The sequence below is a fragment of the Kryptolebias marmoratus genome, linkage group LG3 (genome assembly GCF_001649575.2).
Source record: "Kryptolebias marmoratus isolate JLee-2015 linkage group LG3, ASM164957v2, whole genome shotgun sequence".
NCBI lineage: Eukaryota > Metazoa > Chordata > Actinopteri > Cyprinodontiformes > Rivulidae > Kryptolebias > Kryptolebias marmoratus.
Genome location: NC_051432.1, coordinates 17,052,354 through 17,072,542, shown reverse-complemented (window position 1 = coordinate 17,072,542; position 20,189 = coordinate 17,052,354). Strand labels below are relative to the sequence as shown.

The 20,189-nt window shown below is 40.8% G+C and overlaps 1 protein-coding gene across 5 annotated transcripts in view; it reads left to right on the top strand.

Annotated features, from left to right (window-relative positions):
• Positions 1-16: 16 nt before the first annotated feature.
• The window catches only part of radil (Ras association and DIL domains), a 28,028-nt gene continuing 7,855 nt past the window's right edge, over positions 17-20,189 (top strand). For 2 of the 5 annotated variants that reach the window (XM_017425252.3, XM_017425089.3), the window contains exons 1-14: positions 17-206; positions 2,080-2,165; positions 2,313-2,431; positions 3,346-3,835; positions 9,606-9,713; positions 10,223-10,338; positions 10,463-10,642; positions 10,729-11,416; positions 12,938-13,068; positions 15,309-15,346; positions 15,503-15,654; positions 15,818-15,930; positions 16,108-16,224; positions 17,567-17,690. In XM_017425252.3, the coding sequence (XP_017280741.1) occupies positions 2,348-2,431; positions 3,346-3,835; positions 9,606-9,713; positions 10,223-10,338; positions 10,463-10,642; positions 10,729-11,416; positions 12,938-13,068; positions 15,309-15,346; positions 15,503-15,654; positions 15,818-15,930; positions 16,108-16,224; positions 17,567-17,690 (2,341 nt within the window). In that variant the 5' untranslated portion in view covers positions 17-206; positions 2,080-2,165; positions 2,313-2,347. Of the gene's footprint in view, positions 207-370; positions 723-2,079; positions 2,166-2,312; positions 2,432-3,345; positions 3,836-9,605; positions 9,714-10,222; positions 10,339-10,462; positions 10,643-10,728; positions 11,417-12,937; positions 13,069-15,308; positions 15,347-15,502; positions 15,655-15,817; positions 15,931-16,107; positions 16,225-17,566; positions 17,691-20,189 lie in introns of those variants that run through there. The other 3 variants (XM_017425172.3, XM_025002318.2, XM_017425327.3) reach the window with 3 other exon arrangements.

Sequence of the window (20,189 nt, the reverse complement as noted above, 5' to 3'; positions counted from 1 at the left end):
GGTGTATGTGGGTGGAAGCCCCCGAACGAGGAAGGTGTCGCCGGGAATTGCAGGGTCTGTAATTTTACCCCCCATTTTTTATTTATTTTTTTGTGGTTGGGTGTTTTCTACCTTTTGTAGGGTGTGGGGGGGGAACGGAATGAGAGAGAAGCCAAGGAGGAGGAGGATTCCCCGGCAGCACCATGGAGCCACGCACTGCAGGCGGCGTGAGTACGAACAGACACCCGGGGAGCCCCTCGGGGGACTGGGCTAGTCTCTGCTGGAATCACTCGGCAACTTTTCCGCGACCTTATCTTTAATTTTTTTTAAAAAATCATCGTGAGGTGTGCCGTCAGATAGTGGTGAGGGGGGGGGGTTGTTTTAGTATGTTAATTAGCGTGTCGAACCAGTGTTTGGACTCATTTCTTGTTAATTATGCGAGCTCCGGGAGCGGTAATTAGACACACCTGCTGACGGCCGGTGGGACGGGGAGAGGCCGGGCTGCTGGCTCGGACAGCCGCGCCTGACGACTCATCGACGGATTAATTTCGGAGGATTTTCTCCTGCCTTTTGTTGCTATGGCGGTTACTACTGACGACCAGCGAGGCTAAAGTCGTAAACAGACGGACCGACCCGCAGTAGCCACAAGTTCTATCACAGTTTTTTTTTTTTGTTTAAATTATCATTTAACGCCTGGTGATGGGTGCGTTTTCCTCTACGCAGTGATAAATCCTGACCTTCCTGTGAGTGAACACAAGGACAGACGGGCTGGATCTGTGTGACATGGTTACCAAATGTAACACGACCTCCTGGGGCCCTGAACGCAACATATCACTGCAAAAAAAACAAAAAAGCAGTTTCTTTCTCTTCTTGTGTGCAGACCCAGGAGGGGTTTCCTGGGATTGATTTAACTGCGGCCAAGTGGCCAGATTATTGTGGATTAGTGGGCATTTAAAATAGTCACGTTATCCCACCAGTCCTTGCAGAGTCTGCTGCAACAACACCTTTCAGGTTCACTGCCAGCTTCTCCTTTTGTTGCCTTTACCTGAAGAGATGCCACGCGGGGTGCAAAGGTGCTGATTTGTGCAAAATGTTCAGCAGTTTTCTCAAAAAGCCTAAATTTATTATTTAATTTTTTTTTACTGGTCAAAATGGTTCATGCAAAGACAAGAAAAGTCACCTTCTGCAGGAACACAAGCTAGAAACAGGTGTTTGTGGTGTGGAGTTTTATTGCTGAATTTAATCCAACTGTTTGAGATTAAAGATCGCAGGTCCTGAATGGAAGGAGAAAAAAAACTGGTGTTCAGACACTTTAATAAATAAAATAAATAAATAATAAAAGGGTTGTTTTTGGAGACATTAGAAACCTGTAGATTAGGAAGATTATCTGCTGTTTTAGTTACCAGGATCGCTAGATGGTGTCTTTTTAGACTCATTTTTACACAAAAGTCTATATTTTCACTTATTTTCTACTGCAGCCTGCAGTCATTCTGACTTATTCTGCCAGCACAGGTCACATATTTTGGTAAAAAATGAACTGAAATTAATTCTAAAATTTAGATATGATGATGTGTTTGTTTTCTTTCTACTAAATTAAACAAAAACTAATGTGACGCAGGTCAAAGTAGACAGAATTGTTTTGTTTTTCACTATGCTCTGAAAAAAACTCAGAAAACATTCATTGGATGTTCCTCTATGACTAATTAGCGTTTGGAGTCAGTTCGGTTTAAGATGGCTGACCTCAAAGAAGACAAGAATGGTTATAATTCGTTCAGATTTACAGACACTGAGCTGAAATCCGGTGTGGTAGTAGCTGAGAGTCATTTACAACACATACTCTGAGCACTTTGAGATATCTCATTGGATAACTTAAACAACACCCGCAATCAAGAACTGCCTTTTTGATGAAACAGAGCGAACTTTGAGCCATCGTTTTTGGTCGTCTGTGAAATTAATTCGACCAGTTTAACCATTTGTGATAGAAACCTAAAAGCAGGTTAATAATCTGTGACTCCCCAGTGGTCTGATGTTTTAAAGCTCAGCTGAGGCGCTTGCCTTCAGACTAACCTCAGCATCATCTGTTTTGTTTTGTTTTTCCAGAGTGAAAGGTGACAGGGATCTGAAACTGAGCTGTGAACCTTTTCCTGGTGCAGCTGCACGCAGAGGTGATAAAACATAACACCAAGGTATTATTCTCCTCACTCAGATGGGTTTTGTTGGTTCTTATGGTGCTTTAAAAGCATTTTGCCCGTTATCGCTTGTTTTGCATGTTATTTTGTTATTCTAGTCTTTGTTATTTTTATTTTTTATTTATTTTTTTACTTGCTTGGCAGTTGTGGGGTTTGTGAAGCCAAACAGCAGCAGCATCATGTTTTACGGTTCTTCCTCCGGGGCCAGTATGTCCCTCCCATCCAAGAGCCGGCTGAAGCGCCAGAGCAGGACCTTCACACAGGTACACAAACACGCCGCGTTTAGGATTAAAAATACATTCTAGGTTAAATGAAAGGTAAATTAAGGGGCAAAGGGTTAGATAAATAAAGCCAGACAGGCTCTATGAGAAATGCATTGTTTGCTAGACTGTTTAAAGAGTTTTAAAGAGAAGAGATTCACCTTCTCTTTTTTTCTTATTCCTCACTTTATAATCCCATACACACATGCGGTTCTGGGGATGGTGATGATGGTTACTTTGATCCAAACAAAACCAGCTCAGTTTTATCAGGACTGAAAAACAACTTGAATCACTTTCCTCAGGGATGAAAACAGGATCCATTGATCCATCTTTATTTTCACATTCTTGGTGACCAGAGTGAGTCCTGGTGACTTTAGTGACCTCTTTAGTTGAGAGTTTGAAGCTCATTTTCTCCTCGATTAGAGCTGAAAAAAATGTAGCTTTTGATTAAATGTCATCACAAACTGAAGTAAATATTTGATAAAACATGACAAAAACCTCCCAAATAAAACCCTACTACTCATCCTGTTTGCATATTTTATTAATGAAAGAAGTGTTTTGGCTTCATGCAGCGTCACAGATTAGATTTTTTGACTTGTTGGAAAAATTGACTCCTTAGTTTTTGGTTTTTGTGTGTGATGGCATTGGACAAAAACATTTGATGTAATTTTTATTAAAAAGGGTTTTTGGTGGATCTGATCAAGTCAAAATGCATCATTAAAAAAAGAAACTTGGAAAACAAGAACCTGTGGTAGATGTTCATTGCCCAGTTGGATATTTCCAGATGTTAGCAAATCAAACAAAAGTAAAAGGGCACAGTCAGACATCCCTATAAATAATTACCCCTTTTTGTGTTAGATGCAACAAACACAGTGTAAATAACGTCTGTCTGTTATCGATGTCACTTGTGTCTATAGGTGTTGTACCGTACCCTGAGCTACAGAGACCGAGTCCCAGCAGAGACTGGAACCAACACCCGCGGGGATCGGCGCTCGACGACTGAACCCCCAGAGCGACCAGAGGACGACCCAGCTGAGCTCTCCACGCAGAGCTCGGCCCCCGGGGTGCTGAAGATCTTTGGAGACGAAATCTGTGCCGGTGCCAACTACAAGAGCGTCCTGGCCACGCCGCGCTCCAGCGCTCAGGAACTTGTAAAGGAGGCCCTCGAGCGTTACTCTCTCAACAAGGATGCGTCCCGCTCTTATGTCCTGTGCGATGTGATTGGACGTCTGGAGGGGGGCGGAGGGTGGCGGACTGAGTGCCTGCGAGCGCTGGGGGACAACGAGAAGCCGTTGTTGCTCCAAGAGCTGTGGAAGCCCCGAGAAGGACACGCTCGCAGGTTTGAGCTGCGCAGGAGGGCTGAGGTGGAGGAGCTGAACGCCAAGGAGAAGGATACCATCACTGCTGGTGAGTAAACACACACACAGACAGATAAAGATACTCACACACACAGCAGCTGGTCAATTCACTTTCTTTCCTAACATGTCAAACTCAGCAGAAAAGCACAGCTCGTTAGCTCTTCTGCAGTCTGTGTGTGTGTGTGTGTGTGTGAGATGCAGAATAAAAGCTTTCGTCACAGCTATTATCTTGTAGAGAGGATTCTGTTGCTGTGTGGTTAGCAGTATTTTCTCTATTTAATAAGAAAGTGCTGTGAAGACATTGTACTGCATGAAGTCAGAGTTTTCATCACACACACACACACGCAGTCACACACACCAGCAGATAAACGGATAAAAAGCTGATCAGGTTTTGAAACCTGGGATGATAGGTGTGTGAGCTCTGTGGTTTTTCCTTTTTACTGGATTAGTTTGTTTTACCTAATCTCTGGTACTACTGAAGTTTGTGAGCAAAGCTGACCCAACAGAAAAAAAATCGTCCTGTATTTTATAAGTAGCTCACCTCAAAGCAACTATTGTGACTTTACATCTGCAATGCAGCAGTCCACACTGTTTCTGTCCACATGTGTGCCTCTTTAAAAAAACAAGGCCTGTATTTGTAAATGTTTTGCTGATTGAAAAGTTGGCTACTTCACACACGTGCTCACATTTACCCCCCTGAAGGAATTAAAGAAACATGGCTTGTTTTCTGGGAGACTGAGCATTTTTAGCCTCAGTAACACACTTTACTTTTCAACAACACCAGCGTTTCTTACGAAGGTGCCTGGGTGCCCTGGTTGCTATGTCAACTTCTGCACCGGCCAGAGATTCAGCCAGCAGTCAGATTAGCTTTTCCTCTTCTGGTATCGATTGGTAAAGTTGGATGTTTTTTTTTATACAACACAGAAGAAAACATCTTCTGTTTCTTTCAGCTGTTCCCTTTTTCAGGGGTCTCCACAGCGAGTCCTCCTCCTCCATCTAACTCTGTCCTCCATGTCCTCTCTAACTGCATCTCTAACATCCTTCTACCAATATACCCACTGTACCTCCTCTGCACATGTCCAAACCATGTCAGTCTGGCCTCTCTAACTTTATCTCCCAGTCGTTCAACCTGTGCTGTACCTCTGATGACCTGTCATTGTCCCTCCTTGTGGTCTTTGGCTAACAGCAGCACAGTTTCTGCCGCCACCCTATATGTCAACTGGTGGCGGCCATTGTTATCCCAGGCCTCGCACGAACCGGTATGGAGTCGCACGTTTGTTTTAGCAAAAGTGTTTTACGCCAGTTTCCCTTCCTGACACAACCCTCGACATTTACCCAGGCTTTGGCTTGTGCTCCCCAGTGACTGGTTTAACACAGAAAACAATAAAAGCTTCTAAAATAGGTCAAAATCTTCGATGAATAAAGTGCAACTAGATTCCTGAAAACACTGAAGTATTCTGTGTTTTCATCTAATTGTTCTCTTCATATTAATTTGTCTGTTGAAAAACTCAGAGTGCATTAAAAACAACACACTGTGCTAGAAACAGACAAATCATGCAGCTTCAGACCTTCTGACTTCTCCTGTCAGAGGAAAATAACAGACACTGACAAGACTGTCAATAAATGCAAACATATTTTTATTATGTTTCTAAAAAAGTTGCAAGCCGTGTAAAAATGGTTCCACTGAAGCTTGACTCGTTCTGTTTGACTTGTCAGCAAAGTCTCTAATGATTAAACTCAGGATTACTCATAAAATGTTTTATCTTAAGATAAGTGATAATTATACAAAACTAATCTGTCTAAAACAATTTATTGTGCAGGAAAGAAAAGTAAGTGAACTGTTGAGTTAAATATATTTTTAAGAGCGTATGCCTCTCGGATTATGGTTCAAAAAAGATTGTGACGTCAGAGGCAGCACCCAAGGTTTCTACAAACTAAAAGTTATTTGTCCAAAATTTAACCTTTAGCTTTATAGCTGTTTTGAAAACATTATACTTCAGTATTTTCAGACAGAAAATGCTACAAACTACATATTTATGTTTTCTGTGAGTATTTATCATCATAATATGGATATCAGTAATATAGGACACAAATTATTTATATTTGAGCTTATGTCAGAAGTAAATGTTTGTGCTCTTCCTACTGTATTTTAATAATCTAAATGCCCAAATGTAGTTTTTATTTACATTTTTTGATCGATTAGAATCAACTGAAAAACCAATTAAGTCAAATTATATTTTAGAAACTGTTTTTAACGTCTTACACCAGGATAGTTAGTATATCTTGTTTGAAAAGGTACAGATATAAGTTAAAAAGTAGGTATACAGTTCAGTTGTACTTTGCTTTATCTTCTCACACAACGTGGCCTCAGTGTTTTGAACATCCAGGTCATCCTAAAGTTCATCCCACATAAACAAAGTTTGTTCTTATCCAGCTGCGATGTTTCTTGGTTGAAAATAGCATCTATGAAAAACTTTTGGTCAGGTTTTAAACACTGCCGTAGCGCTGACTCAGCTCTTTTAAGAGTTTTTAATGACCTTCTTTTAAGTGCTGATTCGGGGAACTCTGCTGTTCTGGTGCTTTTAGACCTGACTGCTGCCTTCAGTGCCGTGGATCCCAGCATCCTCATTTCTCTGAACTCTGCGTTGGCATTAAAGGCTCCGTTCTGCTGTGCTGTATGCAAAAAAAAAAAAAAAAAGTTGTTTCTTCGTCCACTTTATTTACATGTGAAGGAAGCTGCCTGCCCATAAAACAAAAACTAAAGACTTGTTTTATTTCTGCTTGGTTTTAATATTATAAATCATTTGTTTTTGGGTAAAGAGCAGCTGTGTTCAGCTTCATCCATCCAGTTTCCTTACCCGCCTGATCTTGTTCAGGTCTGGGGGGAGCTGGTGCCGATCTCCTGCAGTCATTGGGCGAGAGGCAGGACACACCTTGGACAGGTCACCAGCCCGTCACAGGGAGACAGCGTAGATCAGGGCTGTCCAGTCCAGGACTGGAGGGTCTCCATCCTGCACGTTTTAGTTGTTTCTCTGCTCCAACACACCAGATTTGAGTAAAAAAGTGATTAAAAGGCATCTGCAGAGCTTGAAGACCTTCTCTTCAGTAGGTCTTCAAAGTTTGTAAACAAAGTTTTGTTAACAAAAAGTGTTCCTTACGCCTCCTGGATGCCTTTATTTGGGCACAAAGTTACTATATTATACATTTTCTCAACAATATAGCAAAAGGAAACTGAGTTTTATGAGAACAGCTTTAGTTGTGAATGAGTGCAGACATGAGACGGTGTGCATGGAAATGAACAGCTGTGTTTTTTATCCACTGAAACACGGTGTAGAAATTTAATGTTGTTTCTGGACCCAAAGGAAACTCTGTGGCACAAAAATAAGACATGAAGTTTTAACTTCTGTCTGGGGGATGAATCTAACATTGACGTTAGTATTTTTGATGTTTTCTTACATGAAATATTTCTGTCTTCAGTTTTATCCTGTTAAAGCATTTTCTGCTGTTCTCCAAGACATTTCTGATAGTTTCACGACTGAAACGTTAACTCCTTTTTCCTAATGTTGGAAAACAAAGAAAACCAAAAAGCAGCAAAGAATGCTTTTTGTGATAAAACTGCTAGCACATATTATTACATGTTTTTAATTTCACACTAACCTTTTCTCTGTTATTTACGAACCACGCACCCTGGACTCTCTTCCTTTTTATGTTACACTTTTTGTCTTGTTGTTTTTTTCGTTTGGTGTATGTGTGAGCGTGCACGCTCATGTGTGAATTGTGTGTATTCTCACATACACTTTTACAAATGAGATGACACTTTTAAAGGTACTGTAGGATTTTCATTAACATGAACACTTTCGCTGCCAAATTAATTGCTTATTCTTTAAAAATATTATCTGAATTTTATTTTGTGCCAAAATTACGCCCTTATGAACTGTGTGTCCACTTAGCAAGTGACAAAAAAGTTTTTCTGTCAGTTCAGCTGTCAGATGTACTTGTATGGCTTTATTTCCTTTGTCTCTGGTCCTAATTGGGTCAATATGAAGGATGGAACCACATGGAGACAGGACTCATAGTAACGGACAAAAACAAGGTTTAAATCTAAAAGTCTGGACTTAAGAGAGTAAATATTAGATTAAGTCTCACGGTGAAGTCAGCCAACTGGATCTATTTTACTTTTTCTTAGGGCTGCACAACATATTTCAAAATTTTCATCCTCGCAGCATCAGTGAGCGCAATATGAGTATCATAAACAACTGCTTGGACTGCAATACATCATAGATTATTATATTTCAAGTATCACACATTCCTGATACATTATACAATATATTATTCTACATACAAATAATATATTTGGTCAATCCAACAGACTCCTGGTTTATTCTATAGTGATGACAGAAGAAAAAGTGAGGAATATGTGGGTTTAATACAATTGATATCACAACATTAAACAATAATATTAAGCTTTTCTAATATTGTGCAGCCTTACTTTTTAAATGCATTGTTAAGATGACTGCTTCAGTATATGTGTCCAGTGCTCACATACTGTAGCGTTCTACTGGAAATAGTTTGTATAGTAATAGTATGATCTAAGTTTAAAGTCCTTCTTCCTCCATGTGAACAAACAGGACATTCGTCTTAGTAAAAATAAAAATACACCTCAGATAATTTTTCTCTAGTTGTTGACTCTCATTGATTCACATAGTTCTTACCTTGCTGCTGTATGTTTTTCAGAAAAGTTAAGCTGTAATTATTATTTCATGCCTAAAAGAAAGGTTGTGTAATTCCGTGATCGTGTGCGGGGGAGTAGGTGGGACTTAAAGCCCCTCGCCACTAATGCTGGTTTCAAACACAACATGGGAGCCTCCGTGAAACGACTCCTTCTGGCCTCGGTTCCCAACAATGAGCGAAAGCATGGAAACCTAATCTATTAGTATAATAAATCTATTGTTGACTTGCATTGTTATTGTTGAAGCAGCTGACCGGTGATATAAAGTGTGAAGTTTAATGTACATATTATCCAAAATTTGGTCACATAATCATGGACATGACAAACAAAAACGTTTAAATTTTGGCACAAATTAAACATGGTGATATTGAGCATATTCATTAAAGATCCTTTCAAATTTAAGTAGAGAAATCTAACTGTAATATGTTAACAGGGATAGTTCATATCTTTTCAAGTGGGGCTCTGTGAAAAAAAAGGAATGAACAACTAATATCTTACCTGTTGTAGATAGCTCTTTGAATGACCTCAGGTTGGAGAAATAGTTTAATTCTGATTAAACAGAAGAGCTGATGGCTGGTCGGAATGTATCCAAGACCAAAATAGATTGTTTCTGTCTTAAAATGACTCCAATCTCAAAAATTTCAAAGTGGTTCATGTGAACACTACTTTAATAACCCTTCAAGTATTGTTTTGCATTACATGATTAGTTTAATGGAAATATTATGATATTCCTGCTAGAAGTCCCCCCTCTGTGACCAACCATCAGCTCATCAATCCTGTCAGAATTAAACTTTATTTCTCCAAACAGGTAATTTACAACAGGTAAGATATTAATTGTTCAAAGTCTGTCTACAGAACCCCACATCAGGAGATCTGAAATGTCACTTTAAAGAGGAAAATCCTGAGAGTCCCACCTTTAATCGTATATCTCTGCACACTAACTTCAGATGTGTCTCACTCCACAGTGCATGTCTGTCTTGTGGTGTGTGAAAGGTTTGTGTGTTTGGGGGTAATTCTGTGCTTGGTGTTTGGGTGTGGGGTTGTTTTCTCAGCCCCCCCTTCCCTCCTAACCCCTCCCACCCTGCTGTAGGGCCCAGAACCCCCCAGTTCTTGGCAGCTCTAATGAGTCGGTCTGGGCTGGGCAAACACAGGAGCTCCCCCCTGCGGTCGGGTCGAGCGGTACAGTCCAGCTCTAAAGGTGGGGACTGGCCTCAGGTAGGGTGGCTGTCAGTCATTGTCATGACCACCTCTACCTGCGTTGTCACCCCCATGTGCCAGTGATGTGTGAGTACATCCATGTGAGCCATTGCATGGCCTCAGACTCCACCAACCTGAGTCACGTGGAGCTGCTCAGTTCACCTTTCATGTGGTTTGCTGTCGTTGATCCATCCTGCGTCATTTCCTTCATCTGAACTTGATTCACCCAAACCTGGACTTGTGTTGCTGATTCCACTTAACTCTCATATAATGTTAATGTACTTGTGCCACTACAGCCAGAGAAAATGACTGAGATTTAGTGTCATTAACTTCATGTTAATAATAGTAATGCATACAACAAGTTAAAGCACACTTTTTATTGCTCTCTCTGCACTTTCCTTTCCTTCTGTCGTCATCTTACTATTTGTTATTCTCCACTCGTCCCCCTTCTTGTCCTTCTCTCTCATTTCGTGTTTTCTTTGCTTGCTATTCCCGTCTGCGTCCTCATAGATATTAATGCCCAGGCTCGTAAGCTCCAGAGGAACAGGGCAAAGGGGACGCTGACCCTGCCCCGCTCCAGCAACTCATCTTTCTGCCGCAGCCTCAGCGAAACCAGCCTTAACCAGGTGGGACCTCCTGCTGATGCCCTGTTGGAATGATTGATTGTCGTTGTTCGCTGAACTGTTTTGAAACCTGTCAAAATCCTAAATGCATGTGTGTTTTGCTACACGTGTGTCTCTGAACCTGCAGCTTGGAGTGGGCGAGGAGCCCAAGCGTTACTACTCAACTTTGCCGGGGCCGTTAAGGGGCAAAGAACGGGATGGAGCCCCCAGCAGCAGGAAGAAAGAGGAGGGGAGTCAGGGAGGAGGGGTGAGGCACTCTCTGTACCAGTCCCCCCACCTCCTGCTGCTGCAGGGATACAATCGGCAGGTGAGGACAGGGAGGGTGTCCATGTGTTGCGTCAGAAACCTCTGCTTGGTCTGTTTCTGTGGCTTTGATTGTTTCGTGTTCTGCAGGACTGCCTGGTTTACCTGCTGAACAGAGAGCAGCACACCGTTGGTCAGGAAACTCCCTCAGCTCGCCCCAACATCTGCCTCTTTTCTCCTGACATCCTCCCTCTCCACTGCCGCTTACGCCGAGTCCCCGCACCCCGTCGGCATACCAACAATAACAACAAGGGGGAGGATCTGGCAGAGAGTCAGCGTTTCTGCATCGCTGTTGAGCCCGTGCTCAATGCCACGGTCCTGGTGAACTTTTCCCGCTGCGAGCGAACTACTACGCTGAGACACGGCGACCTTCTCTCCTTTGGAGCACATTACATCTTTTTGTACAAGGACCCTACAGGTGCCAAGCCCCTGCCCGCTCAAACCTTGGCACACCTGCGCACACTGGGGCAGCTTTACGACGCAGGGGTGGAGGAAGGAGAAGACGGGGCTCAGACTTGTAAGATGTGTGGTTCACTGCTGAAGGACAGAGCGGTGCAGGTGCTGAGCGTCCCGGCAGTCAGACGCTGCCTCAAACCACACCTGGTAAAACCCCGCAGTGTGGGGATCGCATCAGGAGGGCCTCCTCCTTTATCAGGAGGTGAAGTTGCTGGAAGAGGAGGAGGAGGAGGCGGCCAAAAGAGGAGGCTACAGCTGGAGTTTGATCAGACTCATGAAGACCAGCTTCTGAACAGAATCATGTCTCTCATAGAGCCTGGAGGTCTGTGTATTGATTTTTATTAATTATTACTGTAAATGCAATAGGATGTTAGCTGAGCGTACAAATGTGTTTTAGAAAAGTTTTAAAACCCCTCTGCATTCGGTACTGTGGAAAATTCTTGTCACATACTGATTTGAAGTTTTGCTTCTATTATTTCAGTGATTTTCAGTTCAGTCTTTAGGGCTTACCATTTTCAGAACATTATGGTTTTTGTTTTGTTTTGTTTCAGTCACCAAACCCTGACTTATATGAATCATTCAAGAATTAAAATACAACTAAACTCAAGATCTAAACATAACAGACAGTTTGGCTAAATTAATAATATTTTAAGCAACCTCTGCCTTGTTTGATGAAACCCTGGGTAGGATTCAGTAACCCCTCCAGTCTCCTCATCTTTGATTCTGAAGAGGACAAAACAGGTTTGGAAAATTGATAGACTGTAATACAGGGTTAGGCAACCCTGGTCCTGGAGAGCCACTATCCTGCATGTTTTACTTTTTTCTCTGCTCCAACACACCTGATTTGAACAATGGGTGATTAACAGGCTTCTGCAGAACATGAAGAGGTGATTTAACCACTGAATCAGGTGAGTTGGAGCAGGGAAACAAGTAACACATGCAGGATAGTGGCTCTCCAGGAATCAAATGCCTCTGTTGTCAGTGTATAATGAAAGTGGTAAAAACTCATTTTATTTAGTTGCAGTGAGCAAAAAGGCTGAATGGATCTTTAGACACTCTGTTACTTACTAATTGTATCACAGTTTGTTTTCATTTCTGTAGTTACACTAATGAGAAATGTAAAAAATACAATTTTGACAATCATATTTTTGGATTGTTTAAAAAGCTGATGCATCTTTCAGGTCTTTGCTGATTTATTTAAAAAAACCATTTGTTTTTCACTTGCTGTTTTCAGGCTGTATATAGCTTTAATTGTCTTCCTTTCTTATGGTGTTTACAGGAGTTACATTTAGGACATTGCATTAATGTTTCTGTTACAGACTACAGGTTTCAAAACATCGTCTGAGTAATGCCTCAAGCTTTCTTTATATAACATGTATTATTTTTAAAGCCAAATCCAGAGTCTTCCTTTTATTATACCCCTCAAAACACAGGCATCACTCAGGTTGTTACCTCACCCCAAGATTAGATTTTTGTCTTCTATTGTGCACTGATTGTTAGAAACCAGGGCATTCATTGGAAAGCAGCTGTGTAGGTCACAAAATGCTGCAACGACTCTGGTCACACTAAGAATATTCCCACTACTGCATATCTACACACTGAGACCGAGTCAGCATGGTCCACATAGTTTAATTTGATTATTGCTTCTTCCAAATAGGATTTTGTTTGGGTTAAGGTCATTAGAAAATGCTGTTAGCGTGGGTCTTATTCTGAGCTGGGTCTAAATTTGATTCATGTCAGCTGATTATGGTGCATGCTACGGGTCAGTTTTAGCTGCAAGCATGTAAGAATGTTTGTTTTCAGAAACCAGTTCTTTAAAAGTTTGTCCCTTTTTTTAATTCAGGAGATGACCATAAGCTAACACCGGCCTACCTGCTGTGTCTGTGCATACAACACTCTGCCTCAACCTTTCCTCCGGGGAGTTTTGGAAAACTGCTGCTGAAGATTGTCCGACGAATCCAAACCATTGCTTGGGTCAGTGTCACCCTGTCTGTCTGTCACCCTGTCTGTCTCTCAGCCTGTCTGTCTCTCAGCCTGCCTGTCTCTCAGCCTGCCTGTCTGTCTGCCTGCCTGTCTGTCTGCCTGTCAGCCTGTCTGTCTGTCTGTCTGCCTGCCTGTCTGTCATGTGTTGGTATTTGTCTAAGATCACCTTGTGGAGAGAAACCAGCCAGTCATGTCAGCTCTGATGAATACTTGAACAGGGTGGCATATCACATGTTTTGTACTGAATTACACCCACACAACATATTAGGTTCTAACCGTCTTTCTTCTTAGTAATATTTTCCACCAAAGGGAAAGTATCAATAAATGGATAAGAAGACCTATGCGTTTATTCAAACATTTAGGCTATTGGTTGTACAGGATTGGACATTTTTCCTCCTTTTAGTGTTGCATAACTTCCAGTAATGGTAATTGTTGCACAGTTGTTACCTTAAATTTAGACTATTTACACACTTAAAGAACAGCAGCAGTGATGAAACAGGCAAATCACAAATGGTACAACAGTTTTAGTTTCATAAAATATGCTTAATAATAGCATCTAAAGATCCCTGGAGGAGTAGCTTCAAGTTTCATCAGACTCATTAAAAGGTTCCTTTGCTCTGAGAACTTTTAGACTTTGGCATTAATTACCAAGTAAAGTATTCAATTTGTACAATACTGAAATGTGAATTATAAAGCTAAAGATATCGGTTTTAACATTGTTTGAAACCTTTTTTTTAGTATAAGCTTAAAAAGAGCTGTACTACAGAGATGAACTGTGTTATGATCATAACTAACTCCACCAGGCAACAAGAAAAACTAGATTATCATCTGGAAGGTAATTTGTGTCATTAAAACAAAAAAAACAAAAGTGGTAATAAATCTGCATGACAGTCTTGAGTAAAGACAGTTATTCTTCCACTGTTAGAAGAGTTTTACTAATTTGATTTTAAAAACCAGGACCAGTAATTGCTGGTTCATGCATTGCTTTAGATTTATTTTTTATTTCTGTTTGATCTTAGCTGTGTGAACTGCAGTCCTTGTGTTTTTGCTGATAAGTGTTTTGAAGCCCAGCTATTTTATTTATTTATTTTTACTTTTACAGTGACATTTACTCTGAATTTGCAGAACTAATTGGTTCTGATGTTTTTTTCCTCAGCAGTTTTTTGTACTATTTGAAGTAATGAATCTTCTTCTTTACATGCATTTTTTCTGCTTCACTTGTCTCAGTTTTACATTCGAAAGAAAAAAAACATGTATTTACTTGTTTTATGTCTATTTACTGAAGATAAGATACAAATAATTATGAGTGGTTGTGTTTATCTGTGGGTAAACATGGACATTAAAGTTATACGGGTATGAATGTCCTGATGAATGTTGTTTATGCACAGCTTTATGAATCTGGCAGCAATAATGAGTGTGCACATTTCTGCCTTTATGTACTTCTGGCCCCCCGCTGACAAACCCACCATCCACTTTATGTTCTGAGCGTCTCTTTAGAGCTGAAGTCGTGTTCATTATTTACTGTTTCCAGCCACTCTTGTTTAAAGTGCATAAAGACATTCATACCTAACACTAACTAGTGTCAGACCGTGTAATTATGGAGCCCTGCAAACACTTGTATAAATGTAGACAACAACCCTGAACAGCTTTCGCACAAAAATATATCAAAAGCTTCACAAGATTTTTATAGCAAAGGTCATTTAGGAATTAATCATATTTATTATCTGAATGTAAATCATTGCTGAAGACGGTTGTAGTTTCCTGACTGATGATAATCAGTTTTTGATGATATTTGGCTGCAGTGACACAACTCAGCAGAATATTTGTGCTCGTTTCAAATCCCATCCGTTTTAGATTTAGAATAAACAAATATCTGGACTCTAGGATGAGTCTTGTAAAATTTGATGAGCAGAAGTTAGTTTACAGAACATGAAGTGACATTTTTAGGCAATGGAGGTAAAAATCTGCAAATCTGTGAAAAGCTTCTCCTGTGAAGCCGTTTTAGTTTCCTTGGCTTGATGGCACCTTAATTCAGAGCAAGTTAAGAATACAACAGGGTTTCTTTTCCTATTAGAGCCAGGAGAGCATGTTTTATTCTGAGTTTTCCAGGGTTTTGTAAATGATGGTGTTCTCTCTCTCTCATTGTAAAGGCATCATGAAGTGCAGTTCACCTACGCAGTTGCTAAAAGTTTAATGGGAACTTAATTGGTCTGTGTGTGTGCACTTTTCAGGAGAAGACAAAGGAGCTGGCTCAGAAGCAAGCTCAGCAGTGAGTATCACTTTCTAACTTGTGCTGGAAATAATTAGAGCATGTGTACGCTGTATTGTAGTGTGTGTTCTTCTGTGTTGACTGCATCAGTTTGTCTACTTGACTCTTTAACCCATCACCTTATCTGTGTGTGTGTGTCTGTGTGTGCCCATGTAGTCAGGACCCAGCCTCCCTGTCTCTGCTGAGCATCTCAGACTTGATTCCAGACTTGCAGACCATCTTCTTCTGGATGTCCAACTCCATCGAGATCCTCTACTTCATCCAGCAAAGAGCACCGGCCTACACACACAGCATCGAGACGCTGCAAGGTACACACACACACACACACACAGTCTGAACGATGAGTGTGGAAACACCCGGGCTGAAGAGTCATTACTCACGCTGACATACAGGAGATAGTGTCACAGCGTTGGGGTTTGCTTTGCTTTTCACTGTAAACCTCTTCAGTGTGTCTCTGTCATCTATTTCTAGGGTCGAAGGAGTCGTTGCTATCGGCGACCATAACAGCCAATGAGGAGGCTATGACTATCCTGGAAGAAGTGATCATGTACACCTTTCAGCAATGTGTCTACTATATCACTAAGGTGATCTGTCACTGCAGCAACAGAGCCATAGTCTTTAAAAAGAAGTCAGATATCACTGTTTTTTAAAACTGAACTGGTTGAATAATAATTCTCACAGAGGTGGATAGCTAGATGAGTCTTCAGTTGTTCTGTGTTTTCACTGTGACACACGTGTTGTGTTTTTGTGCATGTGTGCAGGCTCTTTATGTGGTGTTGCCAGGTCTGTTGGACTGTAATCCATTTCCAGTCGACAGCTCTGAGCCCTGCTGGAAAGGAGGTGTCGGGTTTCCTGAACCGGTGCGCAGAGTCCTGCAGGTAGGCGAGAGTTCAACTCATTATAAAACACGTATGTCTCGTTTCTTTGCACCTGTGATTTTTTGACTTGCTTACAGAAGTGTTAACATTGTTTTCCAACAATCTTTATTAATAATCTTGATAGTTTTTCTTCTATAAAAAGAGCCACCTTGATCTTACATACCTCTGTGCAGCGATGAGATGTCAGGATGTTTGTAGCAGCTGGTTACTGAGCTAACTCCTGAAACTCTCCAACAGCTTGTTCTATTGAAAAACAAAAACATTTTGTCATCATGCTCCTGATTTTACTACAAAGACAAGCCAGTTTGTCACAGCTGAGGTGTAGTGTGTCAATTATAATGGAAATGGAAAGTTGCAGCATTTGTGCTTCATTTTATAATATGTGTAAAATGAGACTGCATCAGTCTGTGAGTCAAACAAAGTGTTTATTTATTTATTTATATGAATGAACACACAGTTACCTGTAAAAGAGCGGTGGTTGATGCAGGTAGATTTTCCCCCAGCCTGTTAGTGATCATTTAGTATACGATTAAAGCGCCCTCAGGTTGGGAATCACTGATGTAGAAGACCCAAGTCTTCTACTTGGTAACTTTCTCTGATAACTTTCTGTTCATTTACAGGACTTTGATGATGTTTCAATGCCATTTCATTGTATAAAACGTACAAATAAAGGCAGCTATAGAATGTATTCAGATTGAATATATTCATTATAATTTATTTTATGTTTACATACAGTAATCAGCCACAAAATTAAAACCTTTAGCAGGTGAACAACACTTGTGTGCATTGCAATGTTCTCCGAGCAACAATGAATCCTGGCATTTGTACAAGTATTACTTAGATGCAGCCTGATGGAAATTTAACCCTGTGAGAGCAGCAGCCACCCCAGCAGAACATCACTCTCTGCTGCATCATTAAAACGGCTCAGATAAAGCTCAGGGAACTCGACAATAAAAACCTACGGCTTTAACCCCAAATCTGAACATATCATCTTTCTGTGGAAACTGGGCTCATACTGTCCAAACATTTGATGCTCAGAAGCCAACCAAATCCACCAAAATCCCACCCTGAAACTCAAAAAAATAAAACCCAAAGAATGAGCTGCAGGTGTCCTCATGCCAGGAACAACAGGACACCAGATGCCTGGCGCCCATGTCACGAAGGGTCAGAGGAGTTTCTTTTTCTGACACGAGCCCACAAAATATTAGGCAGGTGGTTGTAATGTTGTGGCTGATCTTTGCGCATAATGAAGAAACTGCTATATGTATTTGTATGTTATGACATAAAATAAGATCAGGATTGATGCGTCTTTGATAACGGTAGTGTTTCTTTGTGGGCGCAGGTGTTTCAGTGCGCACAGGAGCTTCTGCAGGGCTACCTGGTCCACCCAGAGATCCAGGCTCAGATGTTTGCTTACCTCTTCTTCTTCTCCAATGTGTCACTATTAAACCAGTTAATGGACAAAGGTAAAAACACACACACACAGAGTCCCACTCTCTTTTCCATTAGACCTCCCAGTGGGTTTATTAGTATACGAGAGAGAGAGAGACAGTGAATGAGTGTGTGTGCCCTTGAGTACTTGTCAGCATTTTGACAGGGACTAACCCAGATTTGTCCTCGTTGCCCTTCTCCTATCTGCATTCTGTTTTACCCCCTCCTCTTCCTCCTCCTCTTTCTTAACTTCCTTCTTTCCATCTGGCCATCGGGGGCAGAAACAAAGGGGAGCAGAGGTGAAATTTAGAGGTGGGAGGAGTGAAGAAGGGCCTTACTGACTGTGTATTACCTGATCAAAGTACATAAAATAAAGATAAATCTCCAACAGTTTCTCACCTTATATTTTCTGTCACACTCACTAATACACACTTCTAAACACGTCAGTCATCTTCATTCGCAGGTGGAGACGAGAGGTAATGTTTGGTAAAAGGAAAGTCAAAAATACCGTAATGTTTATGCAGGAGCTACACTGTCCTCCATGTCATCCACACCTCCTCCCTCTCCCCTGCTCTGTCTGTCTGGCTCTCTGCCTCCCTCCTTCGCTCCTCTTTTTGTTGCTCATTGATATTTCTCTGCTGACGGTGTCCATGGAAACAAGGAAGTGAGTTTGTGGCAGGTATCGCTGACGTTTGCACTGGATGCTTCACAAGGCACACAGACACACACACACACACACAGTTACTCGCTCACATTCACCTTAAACAACATCAGGTTATAATATGTGTAGCTCAGGAAAGAAAAAAAACAGGATTAAGAGCAGTGTTTTGATATGCTGCGACATCTTTTATACTTAAAAAACAAACCATAACGAATAACCTTTTTTTAGTCTGGGCTGTTTAACTGAGGACGTTTGGTGTCTTTTATTTTTAAATCTGTGCACATGTGTGTTTGTGTTTGTAAACAGCTGTTATGAAGCGTTATCACACCTTGACAGGAGGCTGTGTGATGTCTCGTCTGTTTGAGATTCCTCAAACATAGATTACTGTATGCCTAGACGTAAGCCTATTACTTAAAAGAGTGTGTGTGTGCATCCAGAACATATGGTTGAATATTGTCAGGGATGTGTGTGCGCAGTCAGCAGATAATGCTCCCAGTTTATTGTCTCCTTGAAGCTTTTTGTCACTTGTTTAGTGACATAATGTCAGAGTGTTTGCAGTTTTTTTTTTTTGCTGATTCTTTGTCCAACCTTTTTTTATTAAATGACACTTGTGTATGGCAGTGGATTGTCAATGAATAAATGTTTATGAAACCTTACGGATAAGCAAAATACTATATTTTCTGAAAATCCTAAGAGATGTACCTTCATTCTATAAGTAATGCTGGAATGGACACATTATTTTTATTAAGTGAAAACAGCTGCAGGCCTGCATGAAGCAGATGACATATGTCATAAGTGGTGTTGTACTTACAGGAAGACAATATTCAATTAAGACAACAACCTGCCAGCAAAATTCAGACATTACAGAACTGATGGGTGACACAAACTGGGCAGTTATCAAGTTAAAATAAACTCTGAAATGCTGCAAAAAAGGCAACAACCAGTGAATGGAAAACTTGTACACTGCAGCTTCCATTTGTAGCTGCTCCATTTACCTGCCATGTGCAGACAGAAATCAGATTCAAGCTCTTTTCCAAGTAAAAATGTTTGAATCATCGACTATCCGCAGGCATATTATTTTATTGAACGTATTTCAGACAGTATTTAGAAGCACAGCAGCTGCAGTGATGGAGTAAGCTGATGTCAGCCTGACAAATCATTATCCTTTCTTTTAATTACCACTAATAATTTATTCAGTCTTTTGAAGTGATTTTGGGGTTTACATTAAATGAAAAATGTATCAATATTACAATAACAGTGTTTGGTGCAGTAAAACATAAAAAACTATAGACAAACTCACAGTTGTGAGGTTTTGTAACTTTGTTTTTCCAATTTATTTTCATGTTCCCAGACATCATTACCCAAGTTCCCCTGTACACACACACACACACACACACATACCTGTTGTTCATCCTCTCATTAACTCACCTGTTCTCATTCACCAATCATCCATTCATGTATATAAAGGTTTCTTGGGATTACTCAGTTGCTGTCAGAGCCTCACATGTTTTTGTCATGTTTTTTTTATTTTGAGACTAAAGCCTTTGAATCATACCTGCAGCCTTGGGTCTGCCTCAAGGTGCAATTGATGGCCTCATCACAATGTTTTACAGTAATATCACATGTTTTCCTATTATTGAGCAGCCATAATCTGGTTGAAAGTAAGAAGAGATTAGACGAGCAGGGATGCAGGATGGATCTGGTTTTCTATGCAGTAAAACACACAGTCAGCTGAGCCCTCCTGCAGCAGAGCATTTGTATTCTGCAGGTGCTTAGTGGGTGTTGCTACTGTTTCACTGACTTCAATCACAACTTAATTAAAAATTAATGTCTGTATTGTTATACAGAACACACACACGCAACACATGCATTA